This window comes from Lolium perenne, chromosome 1 (assembly GCF_019359855.2).
Source record: "Lolium perenne isolate Kyuss_39 chromosome 1, Kyuss_2.0, whole genome shotgun sequence".
Taxonomy (NCBI): domain Eukaryota; kingdom Viridiplantae; phylum Streptophyta; class Magnoliopsida; order Poales; family Poaceae; genus Lolium; species Lolium perenne.
In genome coordinates this window covers 57,800,304-57,818,903 of record NC_067244.2, presented here as the reverse complement: position 1 = coordinate 57,818,903, position 18,600 = coordinate 57,800,304, and the positions used below count along the sequence as shown (strand labels likewise).

The window sequence follows — 18,600 nt, the reverse complement described above, 5'->3', positions numbered from 1 at the left end:
GCTGGTGCAAAGGCTGAGGTAGAGAGAGAGAGGGAGAGGGAGGGAGGTAGAGAGAGAGGGAGAGTGAGGGAGGGAGAGAGAGAGAGGGAGTGAGTGAGGGAGAGGAAGAGAAAGCAAGATACAAGAGAATAAATTAAGGTTCCAACATATGATTTTTCCGATTTTCATGTAGTCCTATCAAGTGCCAAATCTCTAGGCACATTATAACCCTCCTATATTGTGGCCACTTCGCCCTGCCTTTTCTTGGTATTTACTCTGGCCTTTTAAATCCAACAATTTATTGGTGCTATAGAAGGGCCCTATTGGATATGCTTAAACAACCTTAATCGGTGTTAAAGTAGCTTCTCCTTGATTCATGTCTCATGTATTACCTCATTTTTGATTAAAACTTTTCTTGTATGGTCACACATCCACTTTAAGCATGCATATCTTCCTACTCGGCTAACACCATTATGTTCTAGCATCTTGGTTGACTGGAAGTCATGGTATGAATAGCTTAGTCATACCTATGACTTGTTTCCAACGCATCTCCACACCTAAATGAGAATAAAATTGGTACACAATGTCTTTGTTTCCTTTCATCCTTTTTTGAAGTCTTGTCAACCTCAAACTCTTGGATCAAACCGTGTGCTGGTTGTTGGTGTCATTAAAGGAGTCATCCACCGCAAGCATTGTGTTTCCCTTCCCACCACCGAACAACACATCAAAACAATCTATTTGCCCATTATTTTAGGTACTCATCTTTCACTATAGGTTCTAGCCTCTTTTTGATGTATTTAACTTGGTTGAGGCGTGTTATCTTTCTCTTGTGGATTTTCACAAACTTTCGAACATTTTTTCACCTTTCTTTGTGCCTATTCTGAAAGATTCATTTGACCATAAATATGTTGCCTATTTAGGCAACAAATTACATGAAAAAAATGCCAACTACTATTGGGAAAGGAAGTATACTACTCCCTCCGTTCCACGAAACATGTCGAAGGTTTATCACATATTTCGTGGGACAGAGGTAATAGTACTACCTCCATACCGATTTATAGGGGTATTATCCATTTGAAGAAATAAGTTTAATTACAAATTTAGCCGATAAAATATAAGATATATTTCACAGAAATTATACCATTGGATTCATATTTAAAAAAAATTCGAATAATATAATTTTTTGATATATCTTATATTTTGTTGACCAAATTAGTTGTTAAAGTATTTTCTTGGACGCTTATTACCCGTGTAAACCGTTCTGGAGGGAGTGTCACAGTTTCACTTTCATTTCGACAAGCGCAAAAGAGAGTCATTATGTTCAATGGGTGGTGTATATGAAAACAATTATTCACTCCGGCCATAAGTACTTATCGTATATTTAAGCAAAATATAGACTAAAATGAGTTAGAGGTCGTTTGGTATCCATCATTTGGGCCTGGAATTCTGGAATTCATTTTGGAATTCCATAGGTGGGCTGTTTGGTTGTCACAGAATTGGGTCATCATTTTATTTAGGAAATCCAGCAAAATGACACCATGGGTAAATACAATTCCAAGCTGAGACCTGTCATTTGCAATTCTTGTGAAAGCCATATACAAATTCAATATTGAATTATGTTGTCATTTGCAATTCATGTGACAACCAAACAAGTGTCCATTTCTGGAATTACAATGTAAATGAAATGAATGCATGTATTCATTTCAAAATGCTACAAATAAAATAAAAGCCTGGCTTCCAAACGACTCCTTAGATTTATTGAACTGACACAACCATTTAGGGCTGGAGGGAGTACAGATGTAAATACTCCAACTTTGAGGAACTGGGATGCACATTTGAAGAAAAGAAGGCGATTCGTTCCCAGACCCAGACCCAACGCGCAAAAAAGTTCAAAACCTCCTTTTCCCTTCTTCCCGAAACGTCGCGGGCCCCGCTGGCTTCCATTTCCCACGCCGCCACCGCCGGCAACTCCTCCACCGACGACGCAGCGGCGGAGGTCGAGGACCCGCGATGGCGTCCGCGGCGGCGGCGGCGGAGGAGGGCGAGGACCCGCGCCGGAGGAGGAGCGACACCGACTGCGTCTTCTTCCTCGTCTCCCGCGTCAGCTGCACCAAGGTACCGTACTACCTCGCAAAACCCTAGCCCAAATCCGTCGATTCGTCGGGTTTCCGCGGCGCATCTTTGCCGGCGAATGGTACCATGTGCTTCCGCCGTTGATTGATTTGCTGATCGTACCTCGTGTGGGGTTTTGGTCGCAGGGGTCCAAGTGCGAGTATCGCCACTGCGAGGCGGCGCGGTTCAACCCCAGGAACTGCTGGTACTGGTTCCACGGCAACTGCGTCAACCCGAGCTGCACCTTCCGCCACCCTGTGCGTAATCCGTACTTCCGCACCCACTGTGTTCAGTACCACCTTTGAATTGATATCTGTGTGTGCGCGCTTCTGTAATCATGGAAAAAACGTGGGTGCGTCCGTGCCTAGGAGGCTTGCATTGGTAGTTAGTGATGGGTGCGCCATTATTACGCATGTGCTAAGCTAACTTGTTGGTGTCCTTATCACATTGGATCTGTCTTAGCGAATAGATCAGACTCCTTGTGGGCATTTGCTATACAGAAAATTCACAAACACCCTTCAGCTAATTCTAGGCTTACATTGGCCCCAATTCTTTGATTCCACCATGAGCAACGGCCCCAGCTACTGTTACTCGAAGTTAGTGACAATTTTGTGGAGACAGTTTTGTTTCTCTGCATTGTGAGTCTGTGACAGAAAACAATCACATGTTCAGTTTGCGCTCAGGTGTTTTGTGTGTAGATATTTATTATAGTCATGAAATCATGTATGTATGAGAAAGAGGAGGGGGGAGGTCACTTCACCCAGCAGTTAATTTATTTGTCTTTGTCTGTGCTCATGTTACCAAATCTACAAAGGATATCAGGTTTTACTGTTTCAGCGAGTTACCCTGATAGTGCTCCCTTTGTTAAGCAATTCATGAGTTTATTGATTGAAGCTTCATCCTTTATGCTCTTGTAATTGACTCGAATTGTTTGTTAAACCTTCTCTTCATAGATACCTTGGATGAAATAGGTATTGCTTTAATTAAGAATAATAATAGACACCCAAACCCAAGCCAAAGTGTTCTTGGACATGGATGGAGGATGTGTACAACCACACCTCTCTGAATCATAGCTTCTTATTAATTTTCCTGCCTATGTTATTTTGGAACATCATTTTATTGGTACTTGTTATCTGATTAGCTTCTCCTGTTGCAGCCAATGGAAAATTTTAACAGAACCAAGTCCTTGTCAGTCCCGCCCTCATCATATGGTTCTGTTTCTTCCAAGGAAGCCAAGCCTTGTTATTTCTACTACAGCTCATCCTGCATAAAAGCTGACAATTGCCCGTTCCTACACGAGCCTCGAACTCCTAACAATGATGTGGGGATTACTTCTCAAGCTACAGCTTTTAATCCTGATGTCAATGAAAAATCTGCGGGAGATGAGATGGCTGTGGTATCGAAGGATGATCACGCAAATCCTTGTCAAGACACCCCTTGCTACATAAAAAAATGCCACTCGGAAGAAGTTCATGAGTCTAGATATCCCGAAGTTGATGGTGCTATTTCCATTGCAGCTAAAACATCAATTGATACGGGTGAACACATGAAATGTTTCACCCACTCAGATCAGAGGTCAGGAGATTCAACACTGGAAGATACAGAGCAAGATGAAAGTCGTGATTCATCCCCCGGATTTGATGTGCTCGTGGATGATGGGCTCTCCAACAAGAGTGACCTTGAGCAACAGTTGGCACAGAAAAGAGATGCCCAAGTGCTTCATGCGAAATATGATTTTGGAGATCCAGTTTGTTATGATCAGGATTATTATGATTCACAATCCTATGGGCAAGCATTTTGTGGCTTTGACAATCAACATAGTTATTTGTATTTTAGTCATCTTGAAGCAGTTCAAGGCCATGACACTGGGACCACTTCGGGACATGTACCGCACAATGGTAGAAATCTTGTAAGGTCAAGTTCTGATGAGTATGGCAAAAGGTTCTTCAATTCCAGAAACTTCATCAGCTCTGCAGCAGATGTTGCTTTTTCTCATCAGCATATTGAGACAAGACACTCTTCAAAGAGAAGACTTGAGAAGAGAAAAGGTGCCAAGGGCAGGAAGCGTCGCACTAAGAGGCAGCGGGGTCTTCAACCCGTGAATGATTCCCAAGAGACTGAATCAAGATTCACTCAACGCAGGCAAGATTTCTTGATGGAAGAATGTCCTCAGTCTGTTGTCTGCGCTACCTTCAGGGGACAGAAGAAAAAACTTAGAGGAAAACAACACAATATTATTTCTGCTAGATCTTCTGAACATCCTACAGCAGATTTTACTGGGCCAAAAACCCTAGCTCAGATAAAAGAAGAGAATTGTGTATCCAAGTCAAGTTTTAGCCATTGTGCTGCTCGCATGCCCCATGGCAGATCCTTCGCAAATGATTTCGAGGGCCCCAAATCTTTGACTGAGCTTCTCAAGACCAAGGGTGGAATTTCCATTGGCTAGCCCAACTACTGCAGCAAGAGCAAATAAACTGTGATGTCAGTTTTCTGCTCAACTTTGTCTGAATGATGTCTATGGCAGCTATTTAGCAACTTGGGAGCACTTCTGTCGAATAGAATGGAACACGCAGTGTCACTTTTCTGCAGGCAAACTATTAACATTCTGGTCAATTTTAGGAGGAACGAGTCAAAATTCAGGATCCACTAGCTCCTATAGTTGGTAAATGATCTTAATTAACTTGTTATTTCATGTTGCTACGTTCTTAACTAAGTTAGGGCCCGCTGGAGATATACTTTTGTTAAGTCTTGCAGACCATCAATTAACATTGTGGCACTTCTGTAAGTCTGCCCAGTTTATGTCCTTTGAACAGATTAAACAATATCTACCTTTGTGCATTATACTATAAATTATATGATAGTTTGCTTAAGATATCATATTTCTAATATATGTGAGGCTTGCATGCATGAAATTGTTAGCAGACATGTAATATTCACGCTCTTGAATTTTTCTGATGGTGACAAGTAAGCGCAACTAGCAACCATATCTCATTGATTTATGTCTACTCTGTAAAATAAAAAGAATTGTGTGTTGCTGCAAACGAGTGATTCATATTTGCCTTTGACCTGTTGGGTGAGAAATCATTTTGCGGTGAAGAATATTCCCATAACTTAACTTGGTAAATTTAATGAGGGTTAATATGTTGGTGACTTAGCCACTCGGTGATTATATCTTATTAGGTAACTGGAACAAACTAGTACTGACGGCGCGGCATAGGGAAATTTTCCATATTTATTGATATTACCTAATCCTATATCGGTGCATAGAACAATAATTCAGAATTGCTTGAACAGGGCATCTTTTGTTTCTTAATATCTAGCACTACGGCATGTTTCTGCATCATTACACGATTTACATTGGTTTCTTCAATCTCTCTCTGTTTCTGCCATATTAGTGTCCTGTTCTACTATTATATAACATGTGGCGATAAGAGGAGAGAACTTTCAAGCAATAGTTAGATGACATACCAAGAAATAGGGGTGTTCAGGGTGGTTTAGAGAGGGTCCACAGTATACGGCAGAGAGCAGATTGAACACAAAAACTGACACCCTCATCTATATTTTTTTTTCCTAATACAACTTAAGGGTTGAGGCCGTTATAATACCTGTGTTTGAACACCCCTACTGAGAAATAACCAGGAGCCTCATATATAAAAAGAACCATATCACCATTCTCTCCTGGTAAACAAACCAGAAGTGGCAGCTAGAGGCTGAAAGTTACATGTTGTTTCAAAACTAAAGGGTGTAGGTTATCCCTTTGGCTTAGCCTCCGTTTTCTGGTGTTTCCACTCCATTTCCATCATGGAGATGTATTACGTCAGGATTTCTTGCTCAAATCGGATCAGGCCAAAGATATGGAAGTTTCTAGATAGTTTGAAATCAGATTAGTACCATAAGATGCCTCTGATTTCAGAATCCAATTTGAAAAATTGGATATGGAGATTTTGTGCTGTCAGAGATTATATGCATTAGTTCAGATATTAGTGTATCAGTTGGTTTTCTAGGCTAAGCTAACAAACTAAGATGCCATGCCCTATTAGAAAATGATACAGTGGTAGAGAGATCTTCTGCCAGCTAGTTGTAATGTTGAAAGTGAGTAGATGTAGAACACATTTTGTATGAGTGACGTGGCCTTGTTTTGTTGAAAATGTGGATTGCTATATTTTTCTTTTCCGATTTAATTTGATTGAGCTGCGGGAAGCTCCACAGGATGCTAGTCAAAGTGGGTAAATTTTTACAATGTTACATTGATATGTTTTCTGTGGAAGGGTTTATACTGGTAAGGATCATGGTGGGTATTAAGATTTGTGTGTAGTGAATTTTAGAACAAAAGAGAAAGGGGTATGAAATTCGCTGTTGATTCTGCATTTAGTGCTAAGCTACTTAATGATAATATTCTGTTAGCTATTGAATGCATCACAACATATAAGACGGTGTTTCAACTAGTAATAGTACTACTTACGTAGGCACGCAGACGGTCCAGTTTATTTAATACTTGACTTGGTGTCAATTCATTGTGTAGACGTACCTTACATTATCCCTTAATCTTGTGAGTCTTCTCAAGTTGTCGCCATCATGTGATTCATCCTGAATTTTCTTATGGTCACCCTTCCTTGATGTGCATGTGTATCATTAGGTTTGGTCAATACAGACTTCCCTACTAGCTGCAGTCCTCATTATGCACCATAGGATTTCCTAGGTGCAGACACTGAAACAATCACTCACGAACACCGGTAGGGAGGTATCGAATTAAGTGGAGAGGAAGATGGCAGAGCTGCAGAGATCTTCCCAAACATTTCGGAGGTCTGGTTCATCTGGTCTGATCTGGGAGGAGAGGTTCATGGCTGAAGACCAGAACCAGAAGGATCAAGGGGCAACTGGGGAGACAGATGTCAGCAGCTTAGAACCCAAGGAGCTAAGGCACTCCCGTAGCGTTGGGTCTACGGGAGCTGTCCAGCATAGGGGCCGCGACAGGTCGGAGCGCGGCGGCATGTCATCCAGCGTCAACAACCAGGCCTTCCGTACTCGGCATGTTCCGCCTGCTCTTGATCCACCTTCACCCAAGTTTCCTAGCTGCATGTTTTGTGGAATTTTTAGGAAGGAAGAACCCTCACAGCCATCCAAGCCCAGAAGGTACTAGGCTGCTGTATGTATTTCCTGAGTAATTTGCGGCTAGGTTTGCATGCTTCCTTGTGTGCCGTTGTTACCTTTCTTTTTGTTCTTCAGTATATCTTAGAAGTCGTTCACAGAATCACAGGTCCTTGTACATTATGTGCAGATGATGATTTTCCTCATCCTACTATGTATGTTACTACCTCCATCCTAAAATATAATACGTTTTGGTAGGTTAGCCTACCAAAACGTCTTATATTTCAGAGGTGATACATTGCAAGGCTAAAGCTTAAGAGTCCTGAATGCTGACCGTGGTCTATGTTCATAACCTTGGTCAGCCAGCGAATTCAGCTACTTAAGCTGCATTCTGAGTTCATTTCTTCATGTAACGAGTTCTCTTATACGATTATCTACCTCTACTATTTCTATTATATTCTTAGTGCACTGTGTACTGCTTTTCAGTTGTTAATGAATTTGATGTTACAGTTTATTTGTTTCCTGACATATGGGTGCTTGGTTGAGAACCATTTTCTTAAAATATACAAGCAAAAGAAAATCTGTTAGATATCGAACACCACTTTGTAGAAATGTTCTTGGATTGGACCAACATGCACTCTTGGGAAGCTTGAACTTTCCGTTTGCAAGGATGACCGAGTCGAAGTCAACATTTGAACAGTGCATACCTTTCTAGTTTCTAGTTGTATTTTTTTGTCTTATCAACCCCAACTACTTATGTTGAGCAATACATGACAATAGTTATAATGCTATCATGTGATGTAGGTACTGTGTCTATGTCTATGGACCATTGAGCCCACTTCATTAGTTCTTAATCCTTAGTTGAGATATCTTTATGAAATCCCGACCTTCGGTCATCGTGTCGACTTTTGAGCTCATGCACACTGGAAACTTTCCAGTGATTGCACTTTTCAAACTAAAATATTTTAGTGTAATCTCTGAGTGTTGTGTATGATCGTTTGCAGTTCCATCTTACTACCGAGAAGGAAATCTTCCTGGAAAGCCCTTTTGGCTCCCGAGCTCCTTTTTTCGAAAAGGGGAAAGACCATAAGCCAGACTGATGCATGCAGCCTTTTATTGCAAAGTTTTAGAATTTATCAGGTACATCTCAATGATGACATAGGGTCGATACAAAAAAAATACCATCAGAAAATCATAACTCGCCTATGCATCTAGGATCCTTTTGGCTCCTGGTCTCCTATGCTCTTTTCATATTTAAAAAATATAAAATTATATTTACAAGTTTTAAAAAATGTGAAACAAAATCCTAAAAGTAGCTCATGTTTTATCCCACAACGTATAAAATCTTAGTTTTAAGTGTTTTAGGTTCTGCGCTACATAAAAAAAATACAAAGTCTGATTTTTTTTTATAGATTTGAATCATTATACCTACATTCACACTTTTGTTATTTTTGTGTCCCTTAAAATACAGAACATTTCGAGGTGAAGCATGTTTATGGGATACATCATTAGCTATTTTTTGGATTTCGTTTCAAGATTTTTTTGAACTTTTTTTCCCGAATTGATAGGCCTACTGCCCCCGATTTCGTTAAAAATGCCGATAATTACAACGTTTCTCCATCAGTTTTTTGTGAACACAACTCTCCATCAGACCAACTTCTATCACAGAACGTTTTGCAGCAACCTAGACTAGTAGGGTAGCAATTGTCTTAAAACCCTCCACCATTATTTCAAAACAGGGATTCCGGAACCGGTTCAAAAACTACTACCAAATTACAACTCTTTTTGTTCCCAACCATGCTCTAGAGCAGTCCACATCAGGTCCAGTACCACAATTCAGCCATTATCGAGCGTTTTTCTCCATGGCGCCCACGGAAGACTTCATTCGCCACTCTAGATAACTGCTGCGCTGACCTGAGTTTGCCCGTCGTTTAACTGCTACAAATAACCCCAATGATATCTAGTACGATATATTGCTAACCATACCACGATGACTACTATGATATACTTTGTAAAAAACAGCACGATTCCTTAGACACTAAATCTTTTAGTGTATCCAACGCTTATGCCTCTCTCCCATGTGGGAACTCCCTCCTCCCTTAGACACAAATTTTTTGAGTTGTATCCAAGGCTTCTCCTTGTGAGTGGATCTCTTTCATTAGTGAACTCTATTGAAATTGATCTCTTGCTTTGCAACTCTATCAATTGTCAATCTCTTTGCTCTTATAACTCTACTTGCTTGGCAATTTTTTCACTTGCAATTCTACCTTTGTGTGTTTTGCTCATGGATTCTATTGAGTTGGTGAATTGAGTCAACGAGGGTGTGTCTATGGCATTGCATTTGTATCTTCCATTCCCCTCGTGTTCTTTGTTGTGTTCTTTGCGTTCCTCGCATATCCCCTTCGAATACCTGAATATCTAGCCACCCTAGAGGTGTAATCCTAGTCAGAGTTTATCTTGCAAAATCATGTATGATCCTACGATCACACTGATAATAAAGTCCGAGTGAGAAAGTACGCCCGCAATCTATAAGTATTAAAATATTATATTTATGTTTAGTTGGAGAAGAGAGAATCAAAGAGAGCATGTAGGTGGGCTCCTATGCAAGAGCCAACTCTAACGTGTGCTCTTAGACACTATGAAAGTGAAAGGTGGGCTATGTAGTAATAAACTAGTACATTCTTATTGCTAACTATTGTATATGATGGTTATATGCTTACTATATAATGGCATGGCATTTTCCTATAGCCAGCAATTGACTATACTATTGAACTTTATTATTGTGTGGAAAATAACATAGTGTTGTCATTGATCCACTTCTGGGTGGATCAATGAAATATGGGCACCTGCCCGGATCAAATGCCTCTCAGAGCAACGCAACATTTTCCCAACCAGTAGCTGATTACCACAGCAGATAATGTGTCACCGTGTACGAAACTATGATCAAATAATTAATAGCAGGCGCCAACTATCGTCATAAAAGTAAGTATAATAAAAACTAGTCAGCAGGCTATAAAAATTTAAATATTCTATTTGTACTTAGTTGGAAGAAAGAGAAAAGAAGAGAAAGTAAGAGCAAGTACAATAAGACCTAGTGAGCATGCTATAAGAATTTCAATATTACATTTACGCTTAGTTGGAGAAAAGAAGAGTGGAGAGAGAAGTTAAGTGGATCATGCAAGAGCCAGCTCTAACACGTTGTTCTTGGCACTTTAGGAGTATAAAAGATTGACCATATATTGATAAATTAGTATATTTCTATAGCTAACTATTACACATAGTGCCTATAGATTGGCTATAGATGACATGGCATCACGCTTATAGCTAACAGTCGGCTATGCTATTATACTTGCTCTAAGTGGACTCTAATGCAAGAGCTATCTTTAGCATGTGCTCGTAGACACTTTGTAGACATCCAAAACTTGCTACAACATCCTTTTCGAGGGAGCCTTGTCTCAAATTTTTGGAAGCTCAACTAGAAGTCTTGGTCACCCAGGGTAAAGTTCTTCATCTGGCTTGCTTGGCAGGATAGGTGTTGGACGATTGAGCGGCTTGCGCGTCGGGGACTACCCCATGCCGCAGGCTGCCCTCTATGTGACGATGGCATACCTCCTTACAGATTGCCCCTTCGTCAGGACGATTTGGTATGATGTGCTATTCTGGATCTGATCTACCTCAGTCCCTCGATCGACTTCGTGGGCTGGTGGGCAACTATGCTACGATCCACCCCTAGCATGCTTCGTAGGGGCACCTCGTCAGTGATCATGCTCACGACATGGTGGATCTGGAAGCACCGCAACGCGGCCATCTTTGACAACATGCAGCCCTCAGTGGCTTCCCTGCTGGACACGATCAAGGCCGAGGCTAGGTAGTGGGCACACGCAGGGGCCGGGGAATTCGCGTGCTGCTCCCCTAGACTAGTTTCCGTTGGTTGAGTAGGCGAGCTGTTTCTTTGGACTCGTGTATAAACTCCTTTTCTATCAATACATCGAAATTTTTCTATCAAAACATCGAAACGCAATGATTTTTTCGTTTTCGCAAAAAATACAATTGAGCTTGCTGATGAAGCTCTACCCCTGATAAATGAAAGGCTTTCTAAACTAGATTCTCTTCCTCCTTGCAGATGAAACTCTAGCGCTGATAAATGAAAGGCTTTCTAAACTAGATATATCTTCCTCCGACAGTCATGGCCTCCTGAGTAAGTTGACCCGTCAGCCGGATGTTTCAATAACTCAGTGCAGGCGTAGCACCTCCTGAAGTCAAGGCATTCCCGGTCATGGCTAGGAACAGTACGGTCATAATAATAACCACCTGCAGTACAAATATAAAATCAACATATGTATAGCAAGAACTGGTTAAAATGCATTAAACATAGAAACTACTCATTCATGTTGGCCCATGCCCATATATGGACAGAATTCTTACAACATGTATGGCTTACCTTGACATAATGATTCCAGAGGAATGCAACAGCGCACTTCCAACATCTCCTTGCGACCCTGTCCACGTTCCTCTATCTCGGCGAAAAAGAGCGTCTTCTTGCCATTGCAATTCGCAACAAAATTTATGTGCACGAACAAACCTCTGTACTCCCAGAAAGTTCTAGAAATCAATGGCTCACATAACTCAAACTTTACCTGCAGTTCAGGCAAAGGTGAGAAAATTCAGGTTAATAGAAATAAGCTCTGTTGAGCATTGTGCAACAAAATATACAGATCTACGGAGAAGTCAGATAATCCAAACAAAGAAACGATAGTAGAAGAAGAAAAGATGTAGAAGCAAGAAGGTGAAAGCCATGGTTGGTATGTTTACATTCAAATGCCAGAAAACAAAGTTGGATCAACCAAAACTAGATAAAGCTAAATGAAATGACTGTATCGAAGTTTTCGACGTAGTTGGCAGCTAATTCTTCCAACAAGATTAACATGGATTATCAGTAGCACTAACAGTTGCTACAAGTGGAATATAGAATTCTGTAATCTAATTGAAAAGGTTCCCTAAGTCTTTATAAGTGAAACACACAATCTCTTACCAATAAAAAAATTAGTAAAGCAGATGAAACACTCAATCTGTGTGGCTCTTGATACTAGCTAGTGATCCTAATTCAATATTTACAGGAAGTAAGCGCAGCTCTTTGTTGAGAGAATGGATGTACAACCCCACAACACGGGTTCATGAAAATTTGGGTTCCTATTCAAACTGTCAGGGTTTCATGTACAGTTATGTTACAATTTTTTTTGCTACTCCCTCCGTCCCAGTTCGCAAGGCAAAGTTCCAAAAAATATTTGTCCCAAAATGCCTCACTTTCTAGGCACATTTGCATTTAATGTGGGAGTAAAACTGATTCATTATTGCATGCAAAAGACTCCTCTTTTCGTATCCCACCGTGTAAAACTAGGCTCATTAGTACTTTGCATGCACCATGTGTGAATCAAAGGGTAGAAAATAAAGTTTTTTTGATTTCCCAATTAATTGCAGCGCCGATGCTAACGTTTTTACATGAAAATTTAGAGCCAATGAGAAATCACCTTGGGCCAAGATATTTGAAAACTTTGCCTTGCGAACTGGGACGGAGGGAGTATAAGACTAAATACTGGCAGGCAACTCAAGAGTGATTTCTTTCAAGTATTATTTTTTCTTTGCACGGTAACTCAACATCGACTTGGGTATAATTTACAACCAGAAACCAAATAGCAAATGGAAGATAAGAAAATGTATATACCTCTCTCTTCTTGTTGAAACTTGCTAAGGCCAGTTCCGATAAATAAGCTTGCTCCTTAGTCACCTTTCGCTCCATTAGCTTGTCTTCCATTTCCTCTACTGTAACATTCTTGCAACTACAGTAGGAGAAACAAATATTAGAACATTAAGCTAACAAAAGAAAAGAATTTCTGGATTACAGTAAATAAGTTTGTACGGCAGCAGATTACGATCTCATTTCCCTTCCTTAAGAGTTTGCACCCACATTGAGGTGTCAAACTCCGCCGGAAAAGGAAGTCAAGTGCAAATATAGTTATAGGAAAGGAAAGACAAAATCGGCTAATGGACAACAATATTTTTCAGCATTCAGACAAACACTCTGCAAAGCAGCAAACTTGCCAAGTACCATTCGCTGGTAATATTTCAAAGATATTCCACTGAAAGAACTACCCATCAAAAGGTGAAGCTCCCTTCTCGATCCACACTTTCACCACAGACACCGTCCATCACCTCGGTGAACTGGTACACCACTATTGTTGTTGCCTCCCCTCCCCATCCGGAGCTCCAGCTACTTGTTATTTTTTTTCGCGAAAACGCAAAAGATTTGCGTTTCGATGCATTGATAGAAAAAGAAGGTTATATGTACATGCCCCCCGTGGGGGGGGGGGGGGGGGGGGGGTGGGGTGGGGTGGGGGGGCAACACCCCGCGCTACAACTCAACCCAAGAAAAGAGACCCTATTCTAGGGGAGCAGAAGGCGAACACCCCGGGCTCCCGCGTCCGCCCATTGCCGCGCCTCAGTCCTGATGTCGTCGAATAAGGAGGGCACCGAGGGCTGTGCATTGTCGAAGATCACAGCGTTTCGATGCTTCCAGATCCACCAAACCGAGAGCATGATGATCGACGAGGTACCCTTGCGCAACTGGCGAGGGGTAGTACGCACCGCCAACGACCACCACTCCGCGAAGTCGCCCTCCGAAGGAGGTCCCGAGGTGGATCGAATCCACGAGAGGACTTCGAACCAGATCGAATCCAGCTACTTGTTATAATTTATACATGCAGCCCTCCTGGATGTTCTCGAAATATGAGCTCCAGCTACCACACCTTGAGCTCATGTCAAGTTGCAGCAGAGCATTCATATAAAGCTGAACAATTTTGCCATTATTAAGCTGCATTGTTCAATTCAAAAGAGTTGCACTAACTGACTCACGAGGAAGCTTCAAATATGGCTCACAATTTGCAGTTTCTAACTGCCTTTAGAGGTACAACCAAAGCTGGAGGAATTAGTTTCGACATATCGAGGAGTTGTAGTCAATGGCTCCTAGTACAAGATCAAACAACCCATGGATATGTGCATTTCGTGAAGCCGTGGGATATGGGAAGGCTGCTAATTTACCAGTAAATGACTTTGTGAAGAACAAATATTGCCAAAGGGAAATTCCAACCTATTTATCAGCCCACCGAAGAGGAAATTGAGCAGAAGATAGTGTTCTGGACTGGTAGGGAACGCGAACGAAAGTTACCGTATTTCCTCAGCTTGGGCGGAGTTGTCGACTATGTAATTGAACTTCTCATCCAGGAACAGGCTGCCGTGTTCATGGATGTAATTCCGCATAACGGCGTCGGCCCGGCCAATGGCCTTGTAGAAGCGTGTGCTTTCGTCGTCGTCGTCCTTGTCCTCCAGCGCAGCTAGCTCCTCCGGCGAGATCGGGTCCCCGATGTCGTGAGCGGTGGCCAACAAGGTGCGTACCTTGCCGGACGGATGGTCCTCCGCCGCGATCACGATCGGGGATGGCCAGGGACGGTCGAGCACGGCGCGCACTGAAGACGGGGCGTCGCTGAAGGGAGCAGGCTCCTTCTCCGTCTCCTTCTCATCGGCAATCATGGAGGGTCGATGTTCCGTACAATCCATGACGCCCTCCACGGCATTGACGGATGGCTGTTTTGGTAACTGCTGCTGAGTCGAACGCTGAGAACGCCTTCGATAGAAGACGGACACTGGGTTGCTAAATCGATTAGGGTTCCTGGGAAACGAAGATCGAACGGAATCCATGGTTGAGGGCTGCGAAGTACGACGGGCTGGTCTTGGCTCCTGCTGCGATGCCATTGTTCCGCCCAGCAATCGGATTCTGGATTCGATTCACCTTCTCGCAGACCTGTCGAATTGGGGGGATTTTGGGTACAGCGGTGTGCTGGTTGATACAGCATTACGGCTGCGTTTGCTCCGCGTTTTTTTTATGTAGCATTTCGTGAGACAACGTGAGATTACCGTGCGTGTCAAGCAACTTTGCACAAGAAAATCCATAAGAAGTAAAACTACAATTCCATTCTTGAGAAACTTGTGCCTCGCCGAAACATCGGCCATCATCCTTCATCATCATCATGGTAGCGCTGGAAAAAGAGGCGAACAACCGCCACACCTGGATCTTAGAGAGCATCATCGCATTCAACGATGCTTTTTGAGCCGATGAACCGTGTTGTCGCAAGCGACGAGCCTGAGACTTTATGGCACGCCGGTTAAGGATTTTCCCCATGGTCACCACATCCCAACGCCTGTCATCCTCCCCCGACTCAGTCGAAGAAGAGAAATGTCGCTGCCTGCCATCATCATCAGACCCAACTACAAGACGACACACATAACAGCAACAACCAGTGCAACCGTCACCCGCGAGAGTGCCGAACGCCAACCACCCGACAGAAATCTCACCGGATCTGGAGGCCGGCGAGAAGATCAGGCCACCTGCCCCCCGACGCCACCGGTTGGAGCGGCGGCGAGATGGAGAAAGAGTATAGGCAAATTTATGCTGGCGTGGCGCAGTATTCTCCATAGAACAGACCCCAAGGAAACACGTGGCCAACCCTAACTATTGAACGGAGTCGGTACTCCGGGGTACCCCACCCCCCCCCCCCCCCCCCCACCATTGCCAGAGCTGCCGACGGAGGATGCAGGGACCAGCAGTTGGCCGTTGTAGTTCGGCGGCATATGGTATCGCCGCCTGATCCTCTTTTCTGGGAGCGGTTCCGAGTCTCTGTGGAGGAACCGTGTTCGTTGTCGTTATGTGTGTGCGTTTGCTCTTCGGTGCTTATAAGCAACCACCCATAATTGTTTTTCCCGGGAAAGAAATCCCAACACCTCCCAATATAATAGTCTAATGGGCCCAACATGAATTTGGTGGATATAGGTGTAGGCGCACTCAAAAAAGATAAAAAAAATATACTATTGAAAGTTTCAGAAAAAATGAAATAAAATTTTCAAGTACATATTATCTTGATATTTACTCGTTTCAATTTTGAAAACACAACAACTTGAATTAGGAAACTCTGATTTAGGTCAAACCAATTTTGTTGGAAAGAAGATAATAAGAGATACCCAAAAAGAGTAAAAATATAAAAAAACAAGTGGATTAGATTTTTCTACAATTTTAGAGGTTAAACCTCTCAATACGAAAAACCGGAAAAAAACTCCAATATCGAAAACGCAACAAGTATTTCATGTGAAATCCATTTTCGATGAACTCGAGATTGTCATGAGAATAAGCACGAGATCTAAAACACCGTATGGATAAAATTCAAATAACAACCCACGAAGATGATGCAAGGATGCAAAAAAAACCAGGAAGATGATGCAAGGATGCAAAAACAACCCAAGAAGATGATGCAAGGATGCAAATGCTTGATCTCTCCTCGAACGATGCGACCGAATTACTCACTCGAGAGCAATCTTGATAGTACGACCAAGAAAGGCAATCAAAGCCCACTAGAGTTTCCTCAAAATATTAAACCATGCAAAGAAACAAGATGTGAACCAAGAAAGACAAATGCTACTGACTAAGTTTGGAGATGAAAATTCAAAATTTGGACTACTAGAAGAAGAGATGTACTATCAGATGGACTAAGTTTGGAGATGAAAATTCAAAAAAAAATCCAGGCAATTGCTACTGAGAGACACATGAGAAATTATGTGGCTTCCCTCTTACTGCCCGATGGAAATATTGTCACCGAACATAAGGATAAAGACGAAATCATTTTTCAAACATATAAAGCCAGACTTGGTTCTTGCTCTACACCCCAAATGGAATTTCACCTGCCATCCTTGATTACACCTATTCCTAGCCTAGAAGAATTATCTGCTCCTTTCACTAAACAAGAAATAGATGATGTAATAAAACATATGCCAGTGGACAAAGCACCAGGTCCTGATGGCTTCAATGGGCTCTTCCTGAAGAATTGTTGGCCTACTATCAAGGAGGACATTTATGCACTATGCTTCAGTTTCTATGAAGGGAACTTGAACCTTGAGAGCATTAATATGGGATACATCACACTCATCCCAAAATTGGCAAATCCAGAAGGAGTCAATGATTATAGGCCAATTACCCTACTAAATTGTGTACTAAAATTTATAACTAAACTGTTGGCAAACAGATTACAGAAGATTGTCCTTAGAATTGTACACAAAAATCAATATGGATTTATGAAAGGGAGAACAATCCAGGATTGCCTAGCTTGGGCATTTGAGTTCTTATATCAATGTGAAAAATCTAGTCAAGAAATTCTTTTAATTAAACTAGACTGTGCAAAAGCTTTTGATACTATTGATCACAGTGCTATGATCAAGATCATGCAGCAAATGGGATTTGATGAGAAATGGATAACTTGGATACAAGCTATTTTTGGCACTGGAAAATCTGTTGTTCTGCTTAATGGAGTGCCTGGGAGACAATTTTCTGTAAATGTGGAGTCAGGCAAGGGGATCCTCTGTCTCCCCTCCTCTTTGTTCTTGCTGCAGATCTTCTACAATCTGCTATTAATAAATCTTTCAGCGATAATATCCTTCAAGCTCCCTTCTCCACTACATACCAATATCATTATAATCATCATAAATAGGAGGCAAAGTATCATTAAAGAAAATTTTCTCCTCAATGCTTGGGGGACTAAAAATATCATGCTCATCAAAGCCAGCTTCCCCAAGCTTAGAATTTTCCATATCATTAGCAACAATGGTGTTCAAAGCGTTCATACTAATATGTTCCATAGGTTTTTTAATTTTCGCATCAAACCATCCATGTCTTAAATCAGGAAATAGAATAAGAAGCTCATTGTTGTCCATTATGCCTAACTAGTGTAAACAAGAAACAAAAAGATGCAATTGCAGGATCTAAAGGAAATAGCTTCGAGCACACACACAACGGCAACAGAAAAGTACTTAGTTACCTGGGACCGAAGTATGAATGCCTTTTACCTTTCCTCCCGCAAGAACGGCGCCTAAAAGTGCTTGATGTCTACGGGTGCTTCTATTCTTGTAGACAGTGTTGGGCCTCCAAGAGCAGAGGTTTGTAGAACAGCAGCAAGTTTCCCTTAAGTGGATCACCCAAGGTTTATCGAACTCAGGGAGGAAGAGGTCAAAGATATCCCTCTCATGCAACCCTGCAACCACAAAGCAAGAAGTCTCTTGTGTCCCCAACACACCTAATAGGTGCACTAGTTCGGCGAAGAGATAGTGAAATACAGGTGGTATGAATAAATATGAGCAGTAGTAACGGCGCCAGAAAAGTGCTTGCTGGCGTGCAGATGATGGTAGTAATATTGCAGGAAGTAAAGATGCAAGAAATAGTAAACAAGCAGCGATAGCGATTTAGGAACAAGGCCTAGGATCATACTTTCACTAGTGGACACTCTCAACATTGATCACATAACAGAATAAATAGATAGATGCTATACT

At 41.9% G+C, this 18,600-nt stretch overlaps 3 protein-coding genes across 3 annotated transcripts; 2 read left to right on the top strand and 1 right to left on the bottom strand.

The window, feature by feature from the left end:
• The first annotated feature begins 1,845 nt into the window (after nt 1-1,845).
• On the top strand, nt 1,846-4,961 carry LOC127293267 (zinc finger CCCH domain-containing protein 34). Its single transcript, XM_051322852.1, has 3 exons — nt 1,846-2,094; nt 2,238-2,348; nt 3,248-4,961. The coding sequence occupies exons 1-3, from the start codon at nt 1,990-1,992 to the stop codon at nt 4,535-4,537; spliced, it is 1,506 nt and encodes a 501-aa protein (XP_051178812.1). The 5' UTR covers nt 1,846-1,989; the 3' UTR covers nt 4,538-4,961.
• Nucleotides 4,962-6,508: 1,547 nt separating this feature from the next.
• On the top strand, nt 6,509-7,636 carry LOC127293302 (MAPK kinase substrate protein At1g80180-like). Its single transcript, XM_051322886.2, has one exon. It carries the CDS (start codon nt 6,857-6,859, stop codon nt 7,229-7,231), a length of 375 nt encoding a protein of 124 aa, XP_051178846.1. The 5' UTR covers nt 6,509-6,856; the 3' UTR covers nt 7,232-7,636.
• A 3,561-nt stretch (nt 7,637-11,197) lies between these two features.
• LOC127293278 (uncharacterized) lies at nt 11,198-15,074 on the bottom strand. The gene is made up of 4 exons (XM_051322859.2): nt 14,402-15,074; nt 12,902-13,016; nt 11,621-11,816; nt 11,198-11,490 (listed from the first exon to the last, which is right to left on the bottom strand). Exons 1-4 carry the CDS (start codon nt 14,983-14,985, stop codon nt 11,336-11,338), a joined length of 1,050 nt encoding a protein of 349 aa, XP_051178819.1. The 5' UTR covers nt 14,986-15,074; the 3' UTR covers nt 11,198-11,335.
• Nucleotides 15,075-18,600: the final 3,526 nt, after the last annotated feature.